Raw genomic sequence first — 27,112 nt, 5'->3', positions numbered from 1 at the left:
GAGTGCTCGCAGCGATAGGTCTTGGTACTGCTCATCGGCGATGTTAGTGAAGGCAGACACAGAGAAAATGCTGTTGGTGGTACTACCGTCGGCGGCATCAGGCTCGTCTACCGGGTAGCGAGACAGGCAGTCAGCGTCCTTGTGTAGTCGGCCAGGTTTGTAGGTGATAGAGAACGAATATCCTTGCTTGGAGGCGTAAGGCCCAGCGACCAAGTCTTCCTGTAGGATCTTTCAGTGAGCATAACCAGCAAAGCATGTGATGGTCTGTGACAACAAAAAAAGGTCAGCCATATACGTATGGGTGAAACTTTGCAACCACCCAAACTAGGGCCAGTCACTCACGCTCAGTGATGGAATAGTTGCACTCCGAGGGTGAGAGGAGCCTGCTGGTGTAAGTGATAACACGGTCGTTGCAGCGCTGGCGTTGTGCCAGTACTGCGCCAATTCCGTGACCGCTGGCATCAGTACGGACTTCGGTAGGCGTAGAAGGATTGAAATGGGCCAAAACGGGAGGCGTTGTGAGAAGGTCAATTAGAAACGAGAATGCAGAGGCCTCGTTATCGCCCCACTGGAAAGGGGCGTCTTTTTTCAAAAGCTCTGTTAGTGGTCGTGCCATGGCCGCGAAATTTTTCGCGAAACGGCGGAAGTACGAGCAAAGGCCAATGAAGCTGCGCACATCCTTGACACACTTTGGAACAGGGAAGTGCGTAACAGCATGGATCTTGCCTGGGTCCGGATGCACTCCGTTCGCGCCAACGAGATGTCCAAGAACGGTAATCTGGCGACGGCCGAATTGGCACTTCGATGCGTTGAGTTGCAGACCGGCTCGCCGAAAAACGTCCAGGACTGCTGAGAGGCGCTCGAGGCGCGTAGCGAACATTGGGGAGAATACTATAACATCGTCCAAGTAGCACAGGCACGTGGACCATTTGAAACAGTGAAGAAGGGAGTCCATCATGCGTTCAAAAGTGGCAGGAGCATTACATAGACCGAACGGCATCACTTTGAATTGATAAAGACCGTCGGGTGTTACAAAGGCAGTCTTTTCACGGTTGAGATTGTCCACGGCAATCTGCCAGTAGCCGGAGCGAAGGTCAATAGAGAAGAAATAGCAAGCACCATGAAGGCAGTCAAGGGCATCATCAATCCGAGGTAGGGGATACACGTCCTTTTTGGTAACCCTGTTAAGGTGCCGATAATCCACGCAAAAGCGCCAAGATCCATCCTTCTTTTTTACCAGTACAACAGGTGACGCCCATGGACTACATGACGGTTCAATAATGTTCTTGGCAAGCATTTTGTGAACTTCGACGTGAATAACTTGACGCTCAGCCGGTGATACTCGACACGGGCGGCGATGAATAGGAGGGGCATCGCCGGTATTAATGCGATGTTTAACAGCTGTAGTTTGGGCCAAAGGACAATCGTTAAAGTAAAAAATATTGTGGTAGGAAAACAGAACGGGGTAGAGCTCACGAGCATGCTCGGACGGCATGTCGGGCGCAATCATTTTCTGTAAGTCGGCGATGGTACAAGTTGCCGACTGCGATGGTAGAGGAGGATCGGCTGAATTGTCGTCTACTGCAATAGATGCTACTGAGTAATCCTCGAATGAGCAAAGCAGGGCCAGAGACGTCCCGCGTGGCAGCACTTGTGTCGTCGAGCCTAAATTGACCACTGGCAGGCAGAGGCAATTCGCCGTAATAGATAAAACTGTATGAGGTACTGTGATCCCGTGTGTAAGGAGGATGTCTTGCATAGGAGCCGCGATGTAGTGACCGTCGAGGACTGGTGGGGGTGAGACGAAGTCAACGTAAGTCATTGTCGAAGGTGGCAAGCGAACGAAGTCGACGGAACTGAGGCAACTGCGGTGTGGTTCAGCGGGATCCAGAACAGGCAGGTCAAGGCGGAGAGTACTGGCGGAACAATCGAGAGCAAAATGTGCGTAGAGGAAGTCTAAACCGAGGATGATGTCGTGGGGACAGTGGGCGATGACTGTGAATAGCACGATACTGGAGCGATCGGCAAAGGAGACACGGGCGGCACACATACCAATTACAGAGGCTGTTCCGTCATCGGCGACACGGACAACAGGCGTCGTGGTGGATGTGATTATTTTCCACAGCCGGTTACGAAGGTCAGCGCTCATTACCGACAAATGCGCCCCGGTGTCTATGAGAGCAGGTACAAAAACACTGTTGACTTGCACGTCAAGAAGGTTCAGATGAGTGGGCAACGTCAGTAGAGGATTTGGCGGTTTAGGGAGCAATGCAGCGTCACCTCGAGGCATTGCATCGTCTAGTTTTCAGGCTGGGAGCAGCGTCCGAAGGGAGTCGGCAAATAGGAGCGAGAGGGCTGGGGGGAGCGAGATTGTCGTCGTTGGGGTGAAGGCGAACGAGAATAGGGGTCGTTCGGCGCAGGAGAATCTGTGGCGGCATTATAGGAGCGGGCAGCATAGGGACAAGAAGGGCCACCTGGGCAGCGAAAGTAGGCAGTATAAGCAGACTGTTTCGGGGAACTCCAGCTACTACGACAGTGCCGAGAAATGTGCCCGATTCGATGGCAGTGAAAACAAATGGGCTTGTCGTCTGCAGTGCACCATTCAGACGGGTTGCGGAAACATGGTGGGTAAGAAGACGCGGGACGGGGCGGAATCGAAGAAGCCGGGTGGGTATCAGGGCGATGGGCCGAGCAGATGGTGTGAAGACCCATGTTTGCGAACTCCTGGCGGACAACTGCCTGGATCAGAGAAACCATTACTGCAGGTGCATTGGACGGACTGGAGTCGAAGGCAGCCGGATAGGCGGCCTCGATCTTACGCCGGACGATTCTGGTAACATCGCCAGTGTTGTTGGAACGAGGAGCGTTGGCACAGGAAGATGTCGCTGGGGTGTTGGGCAGACTGCACGTGCAAATTGCTGGTCGATACGTCGACTTTTCGCGAGTTCCAGGCGGCAGCACTCTTTTATAACTGCATCCACCGTCGCCACGTTGTTAAAAACGAGCAAGTTGAAGGCGTAATCGGCAATGCCTTTGAGTATGTGGGAGACCTTGTCGGACTCAGTCATGTGTGCATCAACTTTGCGGCACAGAGCCAAGACGTCCTGAATGTACGTGACATAGGGCTCTGTTGACGTCTGCACACGGCCGAAAAGCGCCTTCTGCGCGGCAAGTTGGTGACCATAGGGGTTGCCGAACAAGTCTCGGAGCTTTTTCTTAACCCTTTACTGCACCTTGTTGCATTTACGCAACATTCCAATGAACGGCATTAAACACAGAAGCAAAGTCCATTTAGAGCTGCCTGTACACATTGTTTAATTTCCGCAACATTCGTCTAAAAAACAAGCCGCCTTGTGCTGCAAGCTGTGCTCATCCTTCGCATTTTCTACCAAAACAAACGTGGCGGAGGCTGCATGCGCCCGCGAGCAGTGATACAGATAAGTTTTGCCAATTGTAAATGTATTTCTCCATATGAAAAAGCCCCCAAAAATGTCTTACGCTAAGCTCCACATCCTCCTGACTCTGTAGATTCAAGAAAACATTGTTATATCAGAATAATTTGTTCCTGGCGGCGGAACGTTGCTATGTTACGCAAGTGCAACGTGTACATGGTTTATTTTCTTCAGAAAAGTGAAATGGCTCCCAAGCGTTTTTATGGCCGAGCAATTCCTCCTGATAGTGGACGCAGCGACCTTTTCAGGAGTGACGACAACCACGAGTGCAAATGCTTTTCTATTCAATACTTGTGCAAAATGTTTTCTGGTCGAATTTTTTTTTTTTTTTTCAGAAGGATGCTGTGCATCCGCACGCTGCTGCATTGCGTCGTCACAGGCACAGCCTTACGTTTGTGCTTCTGGGTTCTAAATTTTTACAATGACGCGAAAACACTGCATTCTTTCCTGGCTGCACGGGAGTCTGCACGACGTAGTGTACGAAGTGTGGGAACCACCTGTGGTGCACAAGCAAGTACAATTGCTTCTTTTTGTTCCACACTATATCATAGATGCACCAATGATTGTGACGTGCAAATAAACATCTGAATATGAATCGCACTAACTCTATCTTTCACCTTCAACTTCTTTATTTGTACATTGTTGCAAATATGCAACATACCCTTTTTCTTGAAATTCAAACCACTGAAATTCGCTAAAGTTAGTTTCCACGGGAGTACAGGTACTGTTATCCTTCCCTACAACTCCATGAAAAATATTTTGAGGAAACAAAAAATTGTGCAGTAAAGGGTTAAGCAAATCCCAACTGGTGAACTCATCTTCGTGCCTCCGAAACGAAACTTGAGGTGTGCCAATGAGGTAAATGACTACGTTGACGAGCATGATAGTAGGGTCCCACCGGTTATTGCGGCTGACATGTTCGTACAGGCTGATCCAGTCCTCGACGTCTTCTCCATCTTTGCCCGAGAATACGCCAGGATCACAGGAGCGGGGAGAGTGATGTAGGTCGTCAAAGTGGCAGCAGGTGTCGGAGCCGGCAGAGTCGAGTTTTCATCGCCGGGAGCCATAAAGGAAAGCTCGACGTACCATCCACTGCGAAGCTCCGTGGCAAGGTACAGGGAACGTCCACCGCCACCAGATACGTTATGTAGGAAGACGCCGACAAAAACTATATACAAGTATATTTACATGGCAATACGCCGCACTTGGCCAAGAGGCAACAGCCTACGCTAGCCTCTAATTGTCGTCATCTTCACCCTGTTCGCCTTTGTCATCGTAAATACTGTTCCGTAGCAATATTTAGATTGAAAAATTAAATTTTTAAATTTTTACATGCTTTTTTTTATAACTGCCTTGGGTCTACGCATCACATTAGCCTGTGTAGGGGTTGTACCTGTGCAAGCTAAAGCCGAACCCTCCTTGCCAGCTGTCAGCCATGACATCTTGTCAGCTGCGGCCATACTGCACATACTGCACTATCTCCGCATGCTATCAACAGGGAGCATGGGGCATAAAACGATGTATACAGCACCTCTTTGACCTTTTTGTTGTTATTTTTTTACTGCTGATATTCGGCAAGAAGTCTGTCAACTAAGTGCCAGTTCCAACACAAAATTCGTATGTCCACACCTAGCGGCTTGTACCATTGCACTTTTCACCTGTGCGTACACATTCATGCAGTGTGACAGCCTATGCAATTTTCTATAGATTGCACATGCTGCTTCTTGTTGCCTTGTGCACAAGTGTACCCCCCTGAGGTCTTTTAATAAGCACAGTGCACATAGATTTTCCCCACTTTATATATATATATATATATATATATATATATATATATATATATATATATATATATATATATATATATATATATATATTCTTTTTATTTAGCTGTGTGCTTTCATGGCTCCCATGCCACCTGAAGCATATGCAGGTACTATCAACTGTAATATTCAATTTAGTTTATGTTTCATGTGAAAAGTTCTACAGTTTTTTTTTAACACAAAGCCTTCATTTGATGCCACTTTCTTACTTGAACTGCACATTACCACATTGAAATATTTCCAGCTGCTACAACTTGTGGGGACATTCAACTTACATGCATCCCCTGATGTTGTTTTTCCCATATGGCTCTTGCATCTCCTGCAATGCGACTTCTCTGCTTAGCTAAGCCCTGGCAGCTATTGGTGTGGTTGCAGCATATTACGAGATGTGATGCGAGTGGTGCACTGCTATCACCAACTAGCGGTGGGGTTATGTAGGTGCGAAAGGGAGTACACTCATCTTCTTTGACTAGGGGTCGGCCAGCTGCGTCGACATTTCACATGCTCACCAGCTGTTTAGGAGCAGAACACCAGAATGGATGAACACTTTTTTTTTTTTATTGCGACAGCGTGTTTTCTGGCATAAAGAAATATTTAAACGTGTAGATACACGACGGATTCTCGGAAGAAGTCCAGCAATGTCCAGTGGTGGGGCCCAAAGATCTAACTGTCTACATCTGGCGGCCGACCTGGGGGTGGTCCACATCGAAGCAGGTGTTTCTGGCGGAGCGCATGTAGAGAAGGGCAAGTCCAGAGGAGGTGTCCAGTGTCCACCTCGCAGACAGGAGCGGGACAGAAGGGGCAGGAATCACCCGCCGTGGTTGCTCAGTGGCTATGGTGTTAGGCTGCTGAGCACGAGGTCGCGGGATCGAATCCCGGCCGCGGCGGCCGCATTTTGATGGGGGCGAAATGCGAAAACACTTGTGTACTTAGATTTAGGTGCACGTTAAAGAACCCCAGGCAGTCAAAATTTCCGGACTCCTCCACTACGGCCTGCCTCATAATCAGAAAGTGGTTTTGGCACGTAAAACCCCATAGTTTAATTTTAAGGGGCAGGAATCGCTGATGGAGGCACGGTACTGTGCCGACCACGACCAGGTTACCACACAGGTAAGGGTGACACGTAGGCGTAACCTTCATAACAAGACCTCTTCCCAGCGCGCTAGTCCGCCAGCGAGGTCAGTGCCACACGGCGGGAGAAGTGCTCGCGTGGCGCGCCGAAGGTGTTCTTTTTCTATGGGCACGTTGCAAGTGCTAGGCAGCGCCCTGTCTTTCGGACCCATAGCGCCATCTGACGAATAGTTGCTCAAATGTGGTAGGATTACTCACGGCGTCAGCAGCTTGCGCTGCGTGTTTGGCGCCCTGTCAAATGGTAGTGACCACACGAAACAGCGTGCCAATATTAATTTTAGCTGGGTTTCGGGAATCACAAGATCTTGCCAGCTTTTTTTCGGGGAAAGAATTTGGAGAAAGGAAGTCGTCAATTTGAAGCGGGGCACGTGTACGACATGAGGGAAGTGCTGAACTCACACGGATCGGAAGTGACTGCTAGGTGTATTCCGCAAACGAAATTTAAATCACCTCATCAGCGAGATGCGTGAAGCTCAGCGTAAGTTACGTCGTTATATACATTGTGGACGTATGAAATTATAGGTGACATTGATTCTTGCAGATCGGCGACAGCAGAGAAAGCTTAGCGGGGAGCTGCAATTGCAGCGCTGACATCGTAGGGAAGAGCAAGCACGCCGCGGTAGTTGCCCTGTGCATACAGGACGGCAAATGCGACTCCAAAACATCTCAACCAAGAACGTGGGGCGTACCAATGTCTCGTAAGACCTAGCCAAGGTATTCCAACGTTGCTCTTCCCAAACACAAAAAAGTGAGGAACTTACCAGTTTTGTTAGGCTATGCTGGGAAAATATTTTCGCCCAAGTTACTGGAAGTCCAACACTTCTTATGTTGTTGCGATTTTTCAGTGCGTGCAAAGGAGGTTGCAGTAAACCACGTCGTCAAATATTTTGGTGATCTCAACTGCCCTCTAGTTGATATGCTGGGCGCAGAAGAGTGTATGCCAGCTGAGCCAGCTGCAACCCCTCCTCGTAGCTCTCAGCAAGCCCTGGCACTGCATGAATGGGAGAGGATTGGGAAAGAGTTCCACAGCTTTATTTCGGTAGAGTGTGGAAACAAATTACTTTGTTTGCTGCATATGCTGGTACGCACTACAGGTGTCCCGTTGCTGCCATCGTTGCTGTAAAAGCAATGAATTCAGCGTTAACACATTTGGCATAACGCCGGAACATAAAACACTCTGCCTTCGGACAAGTGCGAGCCAGCATTGACGCCGTTCTACTTCATACGGTCGGCTCAGAAACTTGTAAAACTTTGTTCCTAGTGAGTTGGTGTACGTGCTGTTGCAGCCCACTACGTAACAGCTCGGGTTGCACTTCAACATTACTTAGAAAAGGCAACAGCTACGCAGGAAAGAGGGCACAGACAGGCTTTTCAATCGCAAGCGGACCGGTCGTATCCTGCCAGTTGCGCGCTCGCCGCCGCGTGGGGCGTCCTAGTAGGCGCGGGAACTACGTTCGCAACCTGCCTATGAGGAGCCTTGTCCCCAGAGAGGTGGGGGCCAATTGAAGTGGACAAGAAGTTTTGTTATGGCTTGCTGCATCCACTAAGGCTTGTGTGGGATGTGCATTGCGACGTATCCATTGTACACGTACTGTAATGGGTAATTTCTCCACTCTGTGCTGAATCTCCTGTGCCAAAACGTCGGAATTCAGAACACGCTGCAGACAACGGATGGCAGCTGAGGAATCGGTGATGTCAATGTGTCTACTAGACGGCGAAAGCAGTGGACAGAGTATGGATATTGCGTCTCGGATTGCCAAGAGCTCCGCCTGTGTCGACGGCCAGGCAGGGGAGCAAGCGTACGAGCAGGTTGCTATTTCTGGCAATATTTCCGAACAAGCGATAGCCGTGGTGATGTGATCATCACTCACACTAGCGTCGACATATGCTACATGTCTGCACGAAGAGCTTAAACTCCTAGCTGATGAGCTATTTGCTGTTATACTTTACTCTCTAAGGTGGCCCTGTGGATCGTGTGTGTGTGTGAGTCAGAGGCCGATTGTCCGTAACTTGCTGATAAAGCCATGGTGGTCGTGGCGCGCAGGAATCACAGGGCATCACTGAACCGTCTGCCATATACTTCTCAAGAGCTGCAGCTTCAGGGATATTATGGCACTTTGCGGAACGAGCTTGGCGACGCTGGTGGACCAGTTCGTCTAGCGTATTTAGTTGCGCTTCAGCCTGGAGTGCGTGAATGCACGTAATTTGTGGGAGGCGCGTAATAACCCGCATTGCTGCTCGATTGATAGATTCCAAGCGGTCCCACTCTGCTCGTGTCATGTGTTGAAACTGGGCTTGGTATATCCATCTTGGCTGTAGCACAGTACGTAGGAGGAGGCGGGCGATGGTGGTTGTGGCACCACCTGACTTTTGAGAAATCCTACGGATGAGTTGCAGCATTTGGGATGTCTTCTGACGTGCTGTGCGAATCCAGGAGCCGGCAGTGCCGGAATCGTACAGGTCCAGGCCAATGAATCGGAGTAAGTTGACGATTGGAATTCTGCTTACGTGCAAGAGAAGGACGATAGGGGTGGTGTTAAACACACGGCGGCCGCGCGCATTCGCGACCAAAAGCAGAGCCGTCTTTTGAGGCGACAACGTGAGTCCCAGAAAAGAACACCATTGATAATTGTAAGAGCGAGCTGCAACCTTGTGGCTTGAATTTGGAGAGACGGGTGGACGGTCCAGACTGTGATGTCATCTGCATAAATGAGTGCATGCAGGTTAGCAATGTCGCCCAATCGCCATGTTAAGGGTAGGAGGCTAATGTTGAAAAGTATGGGGGCCAGCACTGACCCTTGCGGTACACCGCGATGTGGCCGAAAGGATCCCACATTCTCCTTGTTGATGCGGATGGTGAATCCACGAGATGTAAGAAAGGTGTGAATAAACTTGCATATGTGGGCGGGTAAGTGAATCCAGCGTAGCACTTCAATGAGGGCAGCATGGCTGACGTGGTCATATGCCTTGTGCACATCCTTGCCAAGCACAGACCTCACTCGGGTCGATCGGCCACCCATAAAAACCATAGAGGACAAGTGACCTAGGCCGTCTTCTGCACCAAGGTGGGGGCGGAAGCCAACTTGCGACGGATGATATCAGTGATGTATGTCTAGCCACCACTGGAGACGGTTAGCCACCATGCGTTCCAACAATTTCCATAATGTCGACATAAGAGAAATTGGTCGAAGATTTGATATGTTGTCATGAGGTTTGCTGGGCTTTGGTATGGCGATTATAGCTGCTTGGAGCCAGCGCTCCGGTACTTCTCCTGACAGCCATGCAGCGTTTAACGAGCTAAGAACATCTTTCTAGGAGGCTCCTTTTCAGTTTTTAAACGCCTCATAGGTCACGCCGTCAGGGCCCGGGGCAGTCTTCAATTTGGCTTGGTCTATTGCAGCGAGAAATTCAGCCACCGTGAACGGAGACTGCATCCCAGCGATAGCGTCAGCTGATGGGAGTGCCCCTGCACTCGGCGGAAGGGTAAATGGGGCGGAGACCACAGGTGGCTGCATATCATAACCGGGAAATAATGCCTGCGCTATGTCAAATGCTAAGACGTCTGCGGTTTTGCCAGACGCAATTCACGCGCTGGAACCTGGGTCAGGAGAGCGTCCACCAACTTCCATTGCTCGGAACATTCTCCAAATTGAGGCGGCGCTGGTGGTTGGACCTAGCGAAGAACACCAGGCCAACCAGCGTTGACGTGAGAGGCGGCGTTCGTGGCGTCTAGCTGCAGCTGTCAGCTGACGGTCGCGGAGTTGAGCCTCCACGGAATCTGGGTGTCGGCTGGCATGAACCTCTGCCTGGCGACGCTGTGCCCAAAGCTGTAGGAGTCGAAGATCTGGCGCTGGACGAGATTCCTCAACCCATAATGATAAAGTGGCTGTTTTGACTGCCGACTGTAACATTGAGATGGGGTCGCATAGAGGGACAAGAGCGTCCCTTGATAACGAAGCACAAAACGTGTCTCATTCGATCACCCTACATTGGCGACGGAGGCGGTCGGTTTTCTGTGGGGCTAAGCCGAGCTGAATGGGATGGTGATCACTCCCCCAGCAGTCCGGTTCCCGATGCCAGGTAACTGTCTGATGGCCCAACCACCAGGCCAGGTCCGGTGAATACAGTGGCATTCGTGGCTGGGTGCAACGTCATGTAAGCATGGCTACGTAATTAATCAGATTAAAGTTGTTCTGGGTGAGAGTATCAAGGATGAGACGTCCACATTCACTAGACACAGAGTACCCCCCACTCATGGTGAGGAGCATTGAAATCACCGACGATGAGAATAGGACAGCCAGGATGATGCCGACGACGCCAGGTGATCCACCCTAGAAGAAGACGGGGTGCCTGTCCCGAGTGAGGACGCACACAACACGACACAAGCACAATAGCACAGTGAGAGAGTTTCACCTTTACAGCCACGACCTCTTGCCACACAGTGCACCATGTCACCATAGGTATAGCCGTCTGAACGAGGGAGGTACAAACATATATGGCTGCTTTGCCTGGTTTATCACCTGACAGGCACGCACAGTGATCTGGGATGGAAGGTGTTGCATAGCTAGTAAACCCCAAGATTTGAGGAAGAGAGTTCTGCTCCTGTAGGAGGAACGCCCAAGCTCGAAGTGAGCTCAAGCGAATGCGTTCTCCGAGCTCGCCAACCTTGTTAGCGAGACCGCGACAGTTCCATTGAATTACATATGAAGGCATGTTGGAGGCCATTGTGGCAGCCATCATAATAAGTGCTGCGCAAGAGTGGCAGTTAGGGCCTGTAACTGTTGCACAACATAACGCAGAAGCGATGCCGGCTCGGAGGTGAGTTTAGGCGCAGGTTCACGCACAGACGCAATACCTGACGCTGGCACTGGTGAATGACATTTCTGAGGCGTTTGTGCCGCCGATGACCTATTTGTTGTCGACGAAGTGTTCGCAGTGACAAGGCGGTTGCAGCGAGAGTTGAGTTTGGATAATTCCGTTTGCAATCTTTCGATGTTGCAATCGATGTCACCCAATTCCTTTTGGAGTTCCTCCTGGGCTGTTGTAGATGCACGATGCCTGTGACGAGTCCGGCTAGTAACATCGCTGTAAGTTGCCTGAGGAGTAGATACCCCCTTAGATGATGAAGGGTCAACTTCCTCGATGGCTTCATCCTCTTCTGTTAGCGGAGCGAAGCAGTTGGGGGACACCAACAGGTCCTGGGTATGTGGAGTAGAGCGAAAAGTGCAAACGCCATGTTTACTTTTCTGAGCCTTATTTTTCGTTGAGCAAGCGTGATCCGTTATTGGATTTGCATAGACCACATCGGAATGCTTGGGAGGTGTTTGGCTCATTTGTCTGCACCGGAGCCGGGTTAGGGCACGATGCACACATGTGGCCTTGTTGTAGGCACTGGTAACAGTATATTATGCTTGGGCGGTATGAACGAGGTCGAAGACGCACCCATTGTAGATAAACCGTTTGGGTGGGGTAGCAGGTCCTGAAACTGTAACCAGGCATGCGTTACCACGTCCTAGGTAGCGGGCTAGCAGCACATGATCAGTGCCACAAGTCAAAGTATCATGTAGGGTTTCCGGCGGTTCGTCGGGATCGACCCCTGTTACCACGTAGCGAGAGATGTCCATGCCAGAGAGCAGGTATGCTTGAACGGGCAAGACGCGTCCATTGGGAAGGGTAATTGCTGTCAATGTGTACAGGGCACACACTTTCTCTAAGGACGGCACCCACACGGACACCGTGTTGGAGGCCCGGTGATATGTGTAGCCTGAGAAGCCCGTCGTGGTGACGCAAGAAGCAAGCACCTTCTGAAGGGTCATCGTAGGGATGTCTTCTATGTTGTAGCCTTCCTTTGGACGGATGGCAACTTTATACGATCCAGGGGGGCTGTTAGATGGGCGTTCCGGGAGAGCGTCTGGATTCAGCAGACACGGACGCTTCTGGACAGCAGCAACTGACGAGGCAAGCACCAGAGACACGCCCGGTGATGCAGCGTTGCACAGAGACGCCTGTGTTCACGGGTCCTCTACCTCGTCTTCCATCGTCTCTTCGTTGGTGGCAGTAACCGACTAAGCAGCAGGAGTAGTCGCCATGATCTCCACAGCTACCTGCTGCCGCAGCTGCTCTTTTTTGCGTGGCGTTATTGCACCTTGGCGGGATCGCTGCTCACACGATGAGGCGGCTAAGCCTAAAGCATTCTGACTCACTTTAGGCGACGCTGTCCTGCCCCTGGGAGCATCCCGGCAGCCGTTGGTGGCTCGGTTCAGTGCCACAGGTGGACTGGCTACGAGGAGCGGCCAGAGGTGGTGAAATTTCACAGTTCCAAAGGAAAAAACACTTCAAAAGCCGGCGCTGCAGGAACACACGTCCGACGAAGTCAAGCGCTTGCAGCGCCCCCCATGTACACAATTGTTCGAAGGTGCCACTGTTCGCATGACCATACACGTGAACGATTAAACGTTGGTGTCCAGCAAGGAGCGAACATATTCACTCGCTATCTGGTCATGGTGAGTTAGACTTCCTCGATTTGTCACGTGCCCATTGGAATGCTTTAGTGGTAATAATTCACCTGGCTAGATTGGCGTATAAAAGGCACAATAAATGCCCTTGTAACTGTGTGCACTACTGTGTTGTCATTCATTTGTGCGAAGAACATGCTGGAGACCCCACAAGCTCCACGCTTATGCACCAGCGATGACAGATGAGATAGCAAGTGAAGCTAAAATAAACGCCTTCCATTGTTGTCACATGCGGTGGCAAGCACATCTGTTTTTTTATTCAGGTACACATTTACTTACTTTTGACCCATATGTGGACTGTCACCTAGAAATTCGCACCCTAAATAAAAAAAAAAAGGACTGTAGCCCTTACATGGCAATGTGCAGTACTTTCAGTAACAAGTTTTCCAAGGTGAAACAGAAAAGACTGTTTTTAGAAATCAATTAATGGTCTCTTTACGTGGGAAAGAGAGAGGTAGGTTTAACAGTGCATTAACCTTATTCCTGCTTAAGTTTGGAAGCATTGTGTGTAAAATAAAGGTATGGTTTTTATTGCGATAGCAGTGGTATGGACACTCCAGACGAATTTCCAATGTTGTTGCCATTGCAGTGATGTTTCGTATAAAGTCCCAAGTGTGATAAGATCCTATCATGCCCCACGCGCTGCCGTATGCTGTGGTTGCAAGAGCAAGCATGTGAAGGTGAGCCTAGAAGTATGGTGGCTTGATGTGTGCCATCTTCCTGCACAGTCAATGTTGGAGGTCACGTGTTCAAGCGCAAGGCTCCCCCTTTAGCCTGGCTGTGGCTGTGCATGGCTGTACGCACAGCTGAATGCGTACCTAGCCCGTGTACCCCACTTGTAGGTAATCTGCCTCATTAAAGTGACAGGCAGCTCAAAGTGTTTGCTCCCTGCTGCCGGGCGCTCTCCCTCACGCCAGCGTTGTGACAGCGAGTGTTCGTGGTCATCGGGCAAGATCTGTTCATGTTAGCCTATGGAAAGGCTGGGCGAGCCAAAATGACTGGTGGCTTCGTGTGTTCTTTCCTATTGTGTACGTTAGAGGTCACGTAATCACAAGTTTCAGAGATGTGTTGAAGCAACAGGCAGCACAAACTGTTGGATCCCCGCTTCCAGCACTCTTCGTTACGCCTGCGCTGTGGCAGCAAGTGTTCGTGATCATCGAGTGAGATCTGTTCACATTTGCCTGTCTGTGCATGACACCATGTTTATTCATTCAATTAGTAAAGGAATACTTACTACAATTCAGGGCCAGTAAAACTATGAACCGTGCTTCATGTAGTTGTCTAATAGGTTATCACAATCAATGCTTTTTAGTTTGTCAATTCACTGTTGGCTAGATGCACCTAATTTTTGGAGTGACACAACCCCAAATGCCAGAACTATTTTCTGCTTTTTTTTGTTTTGTGTGCACTGGCTTGTTCTACTCTGTCACAAAGTTTTAAGTGCTTCTGTCTTTTTATGTGCAACACTATTTCAGACAGTACTTTGTAGTACTCTTCAAAGATCAGCCTTTTGAACTGTGGGATCTCCGAAGCTTGATACTTCTACGAACCATGCCAGACAGCTTTCCCTGTGTAACAGCATTAGTAAGTTTTTATGAACTTTTAATACAAATGCATTGCTCTCTTCAAAAGCAGATTATTCTCCTATTTCTATATGCTGTCACAGTGGTTTATCATCTATGTCTAGAATTCATACTTTTGTATGCAGACTAGGTTGGTTATAAAACCAATGGGAGTTAGCAATGACATCATGATATTTTAGTTCATCAAATATTATGCACCGACTGCAATTTTTTCTGCACATAAATGTCGAGGGTTCCTTAAACTTACTTTGCCAGTGTGTGACTTGGAATAATGGATTAAAGTGGAAAATTGGATGAGTTGGTATACATTCATAATGGTAACAGCGCGAACAAAATGTAGAAAGAGTGAAACGATACCGGATGAACGCTGACTCACAACTGCTGTGAGTCAGCACTAGTTCTGTGTCCTTTCACTCCTCTTCATTTTGTTTGTGCTGTTGCCATTATGGGATAACGGCTAGGACATCGCTTTGTTGAAAGAGACACTAAAGAGGGTAGATTCTTTTTAATGAAAGGCACCTTACTCAAGATTGATTTTTTTATTGCAGATTTAAAGTCTTTAGTGTGACATATTGCGGGGGGGGGGGGGGGACTAATATTTTTTAGGTGACAATAAAGGAACAAAAATTATATTCATGTGTGCTTTATACATGGTTTATTTTTCCAACTATGGATACACTGTAATAAATATTTCTTTACAGTAATAGTAATCTTCACTCAACCTTTTTCTATCGTAAAATAGCTTTGAAACAGTCAGCGTGTGTTGTTGGATTTGGAGGACAATCCCAATTGCTGTCCCCCAGATATTGGACCTTGTCGTTGGGTGCGGGAATTGGCCGAGGTTGAGGAGGACTTTGAGATGAAAACTGGAGGTTTGTTTACATTATTTACAGTGAGAGTTCAAAGAAATTAACAGCCATAAAGTCATTACGGGCCAGCAGCAACTCGGACGCTGCGGCCCGTGGCAAGAAGCTCGAAAAAGATGAATGAAGGAATGCTTCCTTGCTGCTCCTGGTCTCTGGCTTTTAAACCTTTCGGTGTCTCGAAGTCACGTCACGTTCGGCCAATCGGCGAGCCCGCTCAGGTGGCATCATTTTCGGCCAATGGTAGGCACCCGTGCGATTGTGTCACACCCGGCGCGCAGGGTTGCTCCTTGTGCCCCAATTGTCCGAGGGCTTGCTTCTCTCTGTGGTATTGCCTTCCCGGTCTGCAACTGCCTTCACAAAGGCGGATGGGGGGATATCTGCCAGGGCTTCACGGTGCATTACAGCCGTCTTGCCTCGGAACCCACGTTACTTGGACCAGTGCCAGGCTCTCGCTACACTTTCGGGAAGAGTCAAGCAGTGAATAGCTCCACCTGCGGCGCACGAGGTGGGGGACGCCAGCTCGTTTGCACATGCCGCGCCTCGGGAACAGGGTAGATCTGCTTCTGCGTTCCTTACTTAGGTGTGGCGTGATTCGATGTGGTCTGGTGAACTCGAAGGAGGCTCAGGAAAAGGTCCCGTATCTAGCAGGGTGGTCATAGTGAAAGTGAGACATGCTAATGTTAGAGCCCACAGGCAAGCTCAATAATTTAGCACTTGTCAAAAAAATAAAGTCAGCGAAAAATTTGCGATAGTTATTTGCTGATTAAGATGCAATTAGTTGTCATGCACCTCGCGGAATAAGACGCCCATGCAGCAGTATCACCTGCAAGCACGTGCCTGTAAACAAAGTAATGATTGAGTATCAAGCAAGCAAGAATGCTGTGATAACCATTTGAGAGACTAAGAATGAGATGTAAATAAGTTTTTGCGATGCCAATAACTTGAGATGGCACATGTGACAATACCAAATCTAAAGCGCAAATAGTCCTAAGCCATCATGACGGCAGCCAGCACTGAGTGAAGTGGAAAATCAGTTCTGGTGATAGTCAAGAGGATCAGGAGTGTGCTTGGTGCACACCGAAGTAGATCAAACAGCACAAAAGACGGGATGTAAGGGGATACGTGGGGGGTAGCGCTGTCTGTTGTCTCCCCTTACTTTGGCATTGTTTGATCCCCTTTGCCAATAGATGGCAGCATAGTACAAAATTTTGTAGAAGAGGCAGCAGCAGCTTCAGAGCATTACTAATATAGTGCTTCGTAATGGCACTTCGTTCCAGAAAGGTTAATTCTTTTAAACGGTTGGTTATCACTGTACATGTACAGCAGTGACTCTCAAAGGGCTAAGTTAGTCCGTACTAGTAAATTATGACTCTGCAATAGCAGAACTGCCACTGTTACCATGGCAGGAGCCATGGCAAGTCAGAAAAATTTACAAAATATGTGTGTCAATGTCACCCTGAAGTTTCTGCATGTCATAAGTTTTGCCACTATCTGCTCAGGTCTGGTTAACTAAATGGGGTGGTGTTCTTTTTTTTTTTTTTTAACTATGCAGGATTTTTAAAAATCACCTGTGATATTTTTGTACAATTCTAGTCCTTGGAAGAAGAAGAACAAAACTTTATTTGCAGAAAGTACTTCGTTCTCCTTAAAATGGGGTAATGCCGCGTGGTCGGGCCCCTATTCTAAGGCACCGCTGGCCCTCGCAATCCTTTCTGCCCTCCGGGTTCTTGCACTTCGGTGTGAGCCGTGCATTCCCATGTGATGTGGTAGAGTGCCAGTGTGCTCCAACACCACGGGCATGCGTCCTTGTATGCTGTTGGATAGTATATGTGCAATTTATGGAAGTTTGTATATGTGTCTGTTTGGAGCCTGTGTAACGTCGTTGAGTCCACGGCTGAAAGGTTCCTATGCTGTGCTGGGTAGAACCTTCTCAATTCCCTGTAGTATGGCAAGATTGCTTTATAACTTGGATTGATGGGTGTTGCCATGGGCAGCTCGGTAATTAGTGAAACCTCGAGCCGCCTCATCTGCATGGAGGTTCCCAGTAACACCCCCATGTCCCGAGGCCCATGTTATTGTTTGGGTATACCTGACGTTGTATATGTGTTAAGGTATATGTTGACATTGTATACCTGACGTTAAGTTCTCTGCTGATTTCAGTAAGTATCCAGTGTGCCTCACGCCGGTTTGTCCCCTCTGATAGTTCCTACATGTGGCCTGAGAATCTGTGATTATTGTCAGTGGAGCATTGTGCTCTATGCCTTCTCTTGTAGCTAAGGTGATGGCTATCTTTTCGGCTTCTATAATGGTTGCTCGGGAAGCAGAAGCACAGGCCGTGATTTTACCTTTACGATTTACGACAACTGCCACCACATTCTTTGCGTTGGCCCGATATGGTGAAGCATCCTTGAACCTTGCAGTGTCCAAATACTTTGTTGTTTTGTTGATGTATTCACTCTAGCTTTTCTCCTTCCTGCGTGTAATGTCGGATCCATGTTTTATGGTAAACCTCTAATCTGGCAGAGTAGGCCCTTGGTGTTTTGGTGATTTGTATGCTTTCTCCAAGGCTGACTCTTTGAAGAAGAGCTATGCTAACTGTCATTTGCGTCAGTCGGCTCCTCTGCACTATGAGTTGGGCCTCGGCCAGCTCACGAAATGAATTATGGAGGTCGAGGGTTAGAAGCCTCTCATTTGAAGTGTTGCGTGGCAGCCTCAGGGCTGTCTTATATGCCATCCTTATTATTTGATAAGCTTTTTCTTCTTCCTCCCTATTCAAGGTATGGTAAGGTAGGGAGTACATTAGTCTGCTAATGACCAGGCTTTCCACCAGTCTGAGGGTGTCTTGTTCCCCCATCCCTGTCCGATTATGAGCCACACGGCCTATCATCTGGTTAATTTGTTGCATTGTTTTTCTGATTGGGTTTAAAGTGTGGAGACATCTGACATTCGATTGCAGACACGTCCCCAACACTCTTACTATTGACCTCTCAGGAATAAGTTTCCCTTTCAGCCTGATCTCGAGTTTGAGTCTCAGGTCAGTTCTTTGTTTTTTGTGAGGCGAATGAGTTCTGATTTCTCCGCCGAGCGCTGGAGTCCTCTTTGTTGGTTATAGTTTTCTATTATTTGCACAAAAGAAATCTAAAGGAATAACAAACTAATTAATACAAATTCACTAATTATGTTTTCACTTAATTACTTTATGGCACATATTGCAATTTATGAATCATAGCCAGTGAGTTTGCAATGCATATCCACTTGGAACTAATTCTGGGGATGACACTAGTTTCGAGATCTGTGCCATTAAACTTGTGGTAAAAATGCACTGCTGTGCTACTTTTTCAACAAAACACTGTTTTCTGCATTGAAACAGCAATGTAACTGGAACATTCATGTATTTCATCACACAGTTTGGAAATTAATATATCAAAACTAGTGTCATCTTGAAAATTCATTCCAAGTGGATATGTATCATCGTGCAGACTTTCCATCTACAATTGCATTGCGTGCTGTAAAGTACTAGTTAAGAACTTAACTAGTGAATTTTTGTTGATTAGCCAATTATGCATTAGGGTTTCTTATGCAAGTAATTTCCACCTCTTTGAGTAATCCAGCTCAAGGACTAGAATTGTGCTATCTGCCACAGGCAACTTTAGGCAGACAAACATAAGGCCTGCACCGTGTGTGCACGTCAGCATTCGTTACAAGTGTTGCATTGTGCCTGCTGCACCACTGAAGTTGAGCTGCACAATTTCTTAATGTCTCATGTCCTGCCATGAACTGGTTCACAGTGGTGCAAGTAAATTGAATGGAGCTGGTGCCAGAAAAACATGCACTCGCCAAGAATAAAAGAAAAATAAAGAACATGACATTTTTGGCCCTGTACGGGTCCCTTGATCACAATGAAGCTACAAGCATGAGCACACAACTATTTATAAGCGAGGTGGCACAGCATGCGGGTGTATATCTCAGGAAGATTACCCCACATCCTGTTTATCGTGTATTTATCGTGTATCTAATTGATTGAATGTAGTAAGATTCTAAAAGCAAACGGGTGGATAAGCGTTTCTCGTTTGCGATGATGGATGCCGAGTCCCAGCCGATGCTGTGTCCAGTTAGTTTGTGATGTTCCGCCAGGGCGTCCGCGGCTGTGTGGCCTTTGGTGATGTCATTCATGTGTTGCTTCAAGCTGTGTTTAAAATTTCTGCTCTCCCCGATGTATGGCACGTCACAACTCCTTGCATGGTATATTGTAAATCACTCCTGGGTAGTCTTTGTGCTTCAAAGGGCCTTTTGCACGAACCAACCATTGGCCAAGTTTTCGGGAAGGCACGTGGTCGATTTGCGCACCATAGCCCTTAAAAGTTCTTGCAAGGGCTTCGCTTGTTCCAAGTGTATGAGGTACGGCTGCGTGCTTCAAGAAACCCATACGGGGACTGAAATGTCTGTTCTTTAGTTTTCCTGGTGAGTGCATATTTTTTTGGCACCAGTATGTTTCCTCGCCAAAAGAGTTTTTGTTGAACACTTGACTATAATGAATAGGGCTATATATTAAGTAAAGTGATTTTGTTTCCATGGGGCTTTGTAAAGCACCTTATCAAAGGTATGGAATGTGTGTGACATGAAATTCATCTTCTCGTACTCTTTTCTAACAAGTCATTTTTTAATGCTTTGTATGAATAGGTTTACTTACAATCAGATGCTTCCACTGCCATATGCTTGCATACTTCCCCTTGTTTTAATTGTTCCTGCCATTCTTGATACTGTGCTGCAGTACCAAAATAGAAAAATTCCTCCGATGCTCTACCCATCATCTTGCTCATATCTGGCGTCAGCATGACTTTGAAAATCGCACACATATTCTCAATTGATAATTTTCTGTGTGACAAGGTGTCCAGTGCAGTGCTTCGTTGAAGGTCATTGACCACTGAACTACTATTCTAGACTTTGGCTGAGCTTTCAGTGTTCATTTGAAAGTGATATAGCTGAAAGTGATAGACCAAGTGTACGGCATCTGCTATGCTGTCCAATCTCGGCTGCCATATCGCCAGCTGAGTGAAGTTTCTTTTCTTATCAGAAATGAAATTTCGTTTTTAGTTTTGTCATAGCCACTCCTGAGACATGATATCTGAAGAAATCTGGCCAATAGCCATCAAAGAAATGAACACAAGATAGCTGGAGGGATTTCAGCAGGTTGAAGGAAAGAGCAGGTGGTCTTTTGAGTGAAACTGTAGGCTCTCTGCCACATGTAGTGGAATAATACCTTGTTCTGACGTTCATGACATTATATAATAACTAAGCAGGTTTACTTATTCTTCTCTAGGAGTGTTGCTGGGTCCCTGCAGTTTGATCATTATTATTGCTCAAAGGGTATTTCAATATGCTTTGGTTTCCATTATTTTGACTCCAGTGCAATATGTGTTGAATTATATGATGTTCGAATTAAAAAATGTTTAACATGGAACATAGTTGAGTCAGTCAGGTTAAATTAACTGACACTCTATCAGGGGCCATATTCTGAAAAGGTCCACTTTGGCGATACTATCACGTCAGCGATTGGCTCATGGAGCAAAATTGGGTGACGTAGCTCATACGATTTTGCTAAAACAACCAATCAGCGTGTGCCTAACGGCAAGTGGATCGCCGAAGTGGATCGTAGAATATGGTCCCAGTAAAAATCTACTGCATATGACTGCAATGATGTGCTAAGTTATAGTCTAAATGTAACTTATGACATAACTTATAAGCACTTCTGCCTCGTTGTAGAATTTATGAGGGGGTTACAGAAAAAAAGATGCGAACAGCATAACAATGACAGTGGGCAGTAAATGCGGGAATGATGTTCAGCTTGTGCCTCTTATGAAAGCTTCATTGTTCACAATGCTACCTCGTGCCTTGCTCATAGGAGTGGTCTCCCCTGGTGAGCAGCAAAGCTCAACTTCGCGCACGTCATCTGGCCAATCCCAAGGATGTGGAGCCCATTTTTGCCAACTCAGCCACAGAACAGCTTGAGAGACAGCTGTAAGTGGACCTTGAGAGTAGTCTTCTGCTCTGCACAGCCAGAGGGGTTTTGTGTGCAGGGGACAGCAGGCAGCCAGCCCGCTGTTACGGGAGCAGCTGGTGTTCACCGACACGGAGGCCCAGCTGTATTATTTCAGCGTTGAAGGAAATGTTGTTCGAGACTGCACTCGAAACCCTCCTGAGGTACACACAACCTCCATTCCTTTTTTTTCCTGTTTCTTTATTCTTTCATTTCCCACTCGGCAAAGTCTTCTTAGGAGAGGCTTACATTTCAAATTGTTTTAAACTTAATAGAAATAACTACTGGCTAAGCGAGCATGACACACACCTGAACCTTCGCAGCAAGCTTGATGATGGGTGTTATGACTGTAGAGGTGGTGTTGCATTTTACCCACTCCACGCAGGCACGAGAAATGACATTAAATTGTAAATGCCTTTAATTTCAATGCATATTGTGTGGTGCTACATGGGTGAACTTACTAATGTCACTTATTACTTTGTCTGCCGCAACTAATTTTTCTGAGATGTGTATTCTCCTGTCACTTGTGGGGACGCTTGACTCACACATCCCCTGATGTTTTTTCCCCGCATAGCTCGCATGTCCTGCAATTTCGCTTTGCTGCATAGCCTTGCGGTGGTCGGTATGGTTTCGGACTAGTGCGAGAGATGGCATAAGTGTTGCGCTGCTAATGCACCTAATGGCAGGGTTACCTGTGCACAGCAGGGAGTAGGCTCTTCCTCTTTGGCTTGAGGTCGGTGTACTACCGGGACGTTATGCACACTCACTCCCCCCACTGCTTCAGGAGACCATTACAAAAGGCTTAGGAGCGGGAGACTGGAATGGACTATCACACTCATTCAAACGTAACACCGTTCGCGTGACTGTACAAATGAACAACTAGGCATTGGTGTCCAGCATGGGAGCGAACACGTTTGCTCGCTATCCAGACGCGGTGAGTCGGACTTCCTCTATTTGTTGCACGCCCATCAGTGTAGTAATTGGGCTAGCAGGCATTAGTCTATGAAAGGTGCAGTAAATGCCCTTGTGATTGTTTGAACCACGGTTTTGTTGTTCCTTTGCCCAGAGAGCATGTGTGAAACCCCACACACTGTAGGTGCGCAGTGCAGAGTAGTTGAAACATTACTGCATTAGCAGCTGTGCTCACCAAGCAGCTTTAGGTGGAGGCTGTCGACCTTCATGTTGTCAGCGTTTTTCTTCTTGGCTTCCGATGATACTTGTTATGGCCATTTGTGAAAGACAGCAACCAAACCAGGCTTAATGTATGATTCTATTTAAATTAGCTCTCAAAAATTGCTTGCTTAAGAGGACAGCTGTCATGATCATGTCAAAATTACATTAAATTTGCATGTGTAGCAACACCTCCTAAAATAATTTTATTTACAAACTCCAGGCATGAATCATTTTATGTAATTTTTCTTGCCTGTGTGACACAGACCAGTAAAAAAAGTTCAAGGAAGAATTTAAACGGGCACTTTCAGACAAATTTAGGTACACAATGAGTGAGTGCACTTTGGCAGTGCACTGTGCTGCTGCATGGGTAATTACATTAAATTTGCATGTGTAGCAACACCTCCTAAAATAATTTTATTTACAAACTGCAGGCATGAATCATTTTATGTAACTTTTCTTGCCTGTGTGACACAGACCAGTAAAAAAGTTCAAGGAAGAATTTAAAGGGGCACTTTCAGACAAATTTAGGAACACAATGAGTGAGTTCACTTTGGCAGTGCACTGTGCTGCAGCACGGGTAAGAAAAGTGTAATTTGGGATTAAATGGCAGATAAATCTTCTGGCACATTATATAATTGTCACTTTTAGCACTATTTGCAAAATAAAAATGTGATCAATCATCTTCTTCTTGAGAAGGACAACAGGGGACGCCCACAGACTGCAAGATGGCTCGATAACGCCTTTAGCTAACATCTTATCGACTTCTTCTTGTATCACTTGTTGTTCAGCATGTGTAACATGGTATGGCCAGTGGCATGTCGGAGTGGTGTCTCCGGTGTAAATGCTATGAATGACCACTGATGCCTGGGCTGGAGGGCGGCCGTCAAGGTAAAAAATTTTGCGGTAAGTTTCTAAGAGACAATGGAGGTCAGCAGCTTGTGCCGGAAGAAGGTCAGGTGCAATCATCTTGCTAAGTTTGTCTGTGAGAGTCGATGAATCGGAGGTTCCTGTAGAGGGCAACGGAATTTCGCCGTCAAGAGCCGATATCTCGCAATCATTCACAGGCAAGATGTCACCCAAAGATATGCCTCTGAGAAGAATTTGAGTTGAGCAGTTAAAATTAAAGAGAGGAAGCGAAATCTGATTGCCTGTAACAGTGAGCATGGTATGGGGAACAGCCAAATTTCTTTCAAGCAGTATGTCAGTGGTGGGACATAGTACATGGATGTCATCAGAAACAGATGGGAACATCAGTATAGTGACGTAAGTAGTGGCTTGAGGCAACAGGCAGATGTCTTTGGGAGAGCATAGCTGTGGTTGTGTGACTGGTGGACTATAGCCAAGCTGAATGACACTAGACGCGCAATCAAAGAGGGCTGAATGGGACGATAAAAAGTATAAGCCAAGTATAACATAAGGGCATTGTTCCAAAACGGCAAACAAAACAGTCGTTAGGTACCCCGTGATACCAATGCAAGCTGTGCACATACCAAGCACCGTAGGCGTTCCACTGCCGTCAAAGTGGAGGGTGTGTGATGCAGTGGGTGTGAGACCTTCTTTCAGGCATTGGTGCAATTTGGCATTCATCACGAATACGTGCACGCCAGTGTAAATGAGTGCTGGGACACTGACGGCATCGGCTAAAACGTCCATCAAGTTCTATTTGGTCAGCAAAGTGATAAGAGGGTTTTGCAGTTGAGTCGTCAATGCAGCATCACCTCCAGAAGCTGCATCGCTTAGTTTTCAAGAGACGGGTGTCGGGGCTGCAATGGTGAATGGTGGGTGACGAGCCTGCGGCGATAGAGACGATGATTGACGAGCTGGTAGCGGACGGGTCTGGTGATATCAGAATGATAACGAGGAACTGTTCCAAGGAGCACAAGCATCATTGTTCGGCTGTTGCAGTGTGAATGGAGGCTGGTAACGACGCTCGCTCTGTTCAGGGCGATAATAACTGGTGAATGGCAATCGCAGAGAGGAGGAGACAGTACGGTTGTTACAATGGCGAGCAATGTGACTGATACGCCAGCAGGCAAAACAGATTGGCCGATCGTCTATGGATCGCCACTCGGCTGGATTTCAGTAGTGGGCAGGACACCATGGACCAGTCGATGCACCTGGAGCATGAGACAGCTGTGAAGCAGCAATTGCACATACAGAATGAACTCCGAGATTAGCGAGTTCTTTGCAGACAAATGGTGCAGTAGGCAAGTTGCTCAGTTCACTGAGGCGGGAAAAAAGGGCTGCAGGAGCCGTGGCTTCAAGTTCTCACCGCACTATCTGCATCACGTCATCTGATAATGATGGTCGCTGCACTCCTAGCCTGTCGTCACAAGAGAATATTGCAGCTGTGTTCGGCAGACATGTGAACGGCGTTGCAATGCGGTGGCTCTTGGCCTGCTCTAACTGTTGACGCTCTTTTATGAAGTCCTTTACTGTTTCACAATTTTTGTGCATTAGCAGGTTGAAAGCATCATCAGCAATCCCCTTCAGTACATGACAGCGATAAGGCTGTCTGACTCAGCCTTATCGCTGTCAGCCTTACAGCACAAAGCCAGCACGTCCTGGATGTAAGAGACATATGATTCTGTGGATGTCTGGGCACGGGTTGCTTGTTCTTTCTTAGCGGTGCTCTTTTGCCCAGTGGAACAGCCAAACGAGTCCCTCAGCTTCTATTTGCACATGTCCCAGTCATTAATCTCTTCCTCATGGTTGTCATACCACACCTTTGCCGTGTCTTGTAGGGAGAAGACCAAGTTAATCAACATAATTTTTGGACCCTATTTGATGTGGGCACTTTTACGCTCATACATAGCGATCCAGTCTTCCACGTCGAGGTGGTTGGTGCCGCAAAATGTTACTGGATCCCACGGCTGAGCCAGCACAACCGTCGGGGTTGTAGGCGTTGATGTGGGCCATGCCACATCGGGTCCTGTTTCGTACGTCATGTTGTCCAGTCTGAGGTGACAACCACTGCTGAGTTCCGTTGTTGTTTTTCATGGGTACCCCTCACCTCCACCAATTTGTTACATTGCAGAAGTCACATATAAAAGATGGCTGTCAAGACCGATTCCATCTCTACACGTCAAATCGTCTTCTGACTGGCGCCACTCTTGGTTGGGCCATAACAATATAGCATTGTGCAAAGAAATTTACTACACAAAATTTTGTGTCCAGTGAGGGATTTGATCTCATTTAAATATAGTTCATGCAAGCTTTTCACTGGCTTAGTGTATCACAACTGCCATCACCAACTGGTTTCCCATAGCAAGGAATTGTCATTATCGTCATCTTCAGCCAGTAACTATTCCACCCATTGTGCAGATAAGCTGGAAGCACATAATAACTGTGTCCATCATTGTGTTACCACGCTGCTGTTACTGTTATCACTCCTGGCATCCTTTTGAACACAGCTAATCTGTGTTACGTATCTGCAGGTGGATCTAGGCTTGGATGATAATACTAATAGTAAAGGGGTAATGCTGTGCGAAAGTGTTCTAACTTTCCTGACCATGTCGATTCAAGATTTTCTTATGCCTTCTTGAGGGCTTGAGTTTGGTGGAATAAACCATTTCCCATTTAAATCAAAACTATCATTTCAACAATTTTGGTGGTTTCGTATGTTTTAATTATTCCTAGATCTTGGAAGATTCCTATGTGTCCTAGGTCTTACTAATGTCTGGTCCAACCCACTCCTTTGACTTAAGCCTTTGTTACTTATGCAGGCAGGAATGGCCAGTGTTACAAGCATTGCCTGGAAAAGTGATCACATCGTACTTGGTGATGCTGAGGGTACACTCACAGTCTGGGATCTCAAAGGCAAAGTATTGAGGTAAGCCAGTATTCACCCATTGCTAGAACATGCAACACTTAGCTTTGCTTTCACTGAAAGGGTGCATGCAGAAGTGAGTTTGTTTTGTAAATGGTCCTAATATGTTTGGTAGGGTGATACAGCACCTACACCCAATTCCTTTGTGGGGCATAAGTTTGTGGCGTTAGTGGAGGAATGAAAAAGGCAGGCCACAAATAAAATTGCTTGTACTGGGGGACAAAAAGTGGGCAATGTCTGGCCACAGTGGTCTGCACTGCATCTGAAAAGGAGAGCTCAGCTTTGACGGTGCCACGTCCTCAAAGAATCCCTGGTTCTTGCTTTCTGGGTCGTGCCACTTGTGCCACACGGTCGTGACAAGCGGACGCACTTTGTTGAGGCTGGCACGTCGTCTGCTGCTCGGTGAATCGCTGCTGCTACCATCTGCTAGCTAGTGAAGGTTGTCCAGAGATTAGGGGCCCAAAGGATAGTTGTTTGGCAGAAGGTAATCATGCAGCAGGTTGAGGAAGCACTTGCATAGCTAAAGCCGCAGAGGGGAAGCCGAGGAGAAGAAGAGGGTAAGTTGGGGTTGTGCAAGGGGCAAAGAAAGCTTGATGAATACTGGTTTCGGCCTGTTAAGAGAAATGGTGTCAGTGCACCTGTTTATGTCGAGGGTGAAAGTCTTAACCTCTTCACTACCGAAAAAAATGTGGGCAAGGAAATTACT

The 27,112-nt window shown here is 47.4% G+C and overlaps 1 protein-coding gene across 2 annotated transcripts in view; it reads left to right on the top strand.

Moving 5' to 3' along the window:
- Positions 1-27,112, top strand: part of LOC135908775 (WD repeat-containing protein 11-like) — a 318,419-nt gene that overhangs the window by 163,472 nt on the left and 127,835 nt on the right. For both annotated transcript variants that reach the window (XM_065440614.1, XM_065440615.1), the window contains exons 13-16: positions 14,394-14,502; positions 21,270-21,385; positions 21,445-21,568; positions 26,303-26,409. In XM_065440614.1, coding sequence (XP_065296686.1) covers positions 14,394-14,502; positions 21,270-21,385; positions 21,445-21,568; positions 26,303-26,409 — 456 coding nt within the window. The remainder of the gene's footprint in view (positions 1-14,393; positions 14,503-21,269; positions 21,386-21,444; positions 21,569-26,302; positions 26,410-27,112) is intronic.

Source organism: Dermacentor albipictus, chromosome 1, assembly GCF_038994185.2.
Source record: "Dermacentor albipictus isolate Rhodes 1998 colony chromosome 1, USDA_Dalb.pri_finalv2, whole genome shotgun sequence".
NCBI classification, from domain to species: Eukaryota; Metazoa; Arthropoda; class Arachnida; order Ixodida; family Ixodidae; genus Dermacentor; species Dermacentor albipictus.
This window is presented reverse-complemented; position numbering and strand designations above follow the sequence as displayed.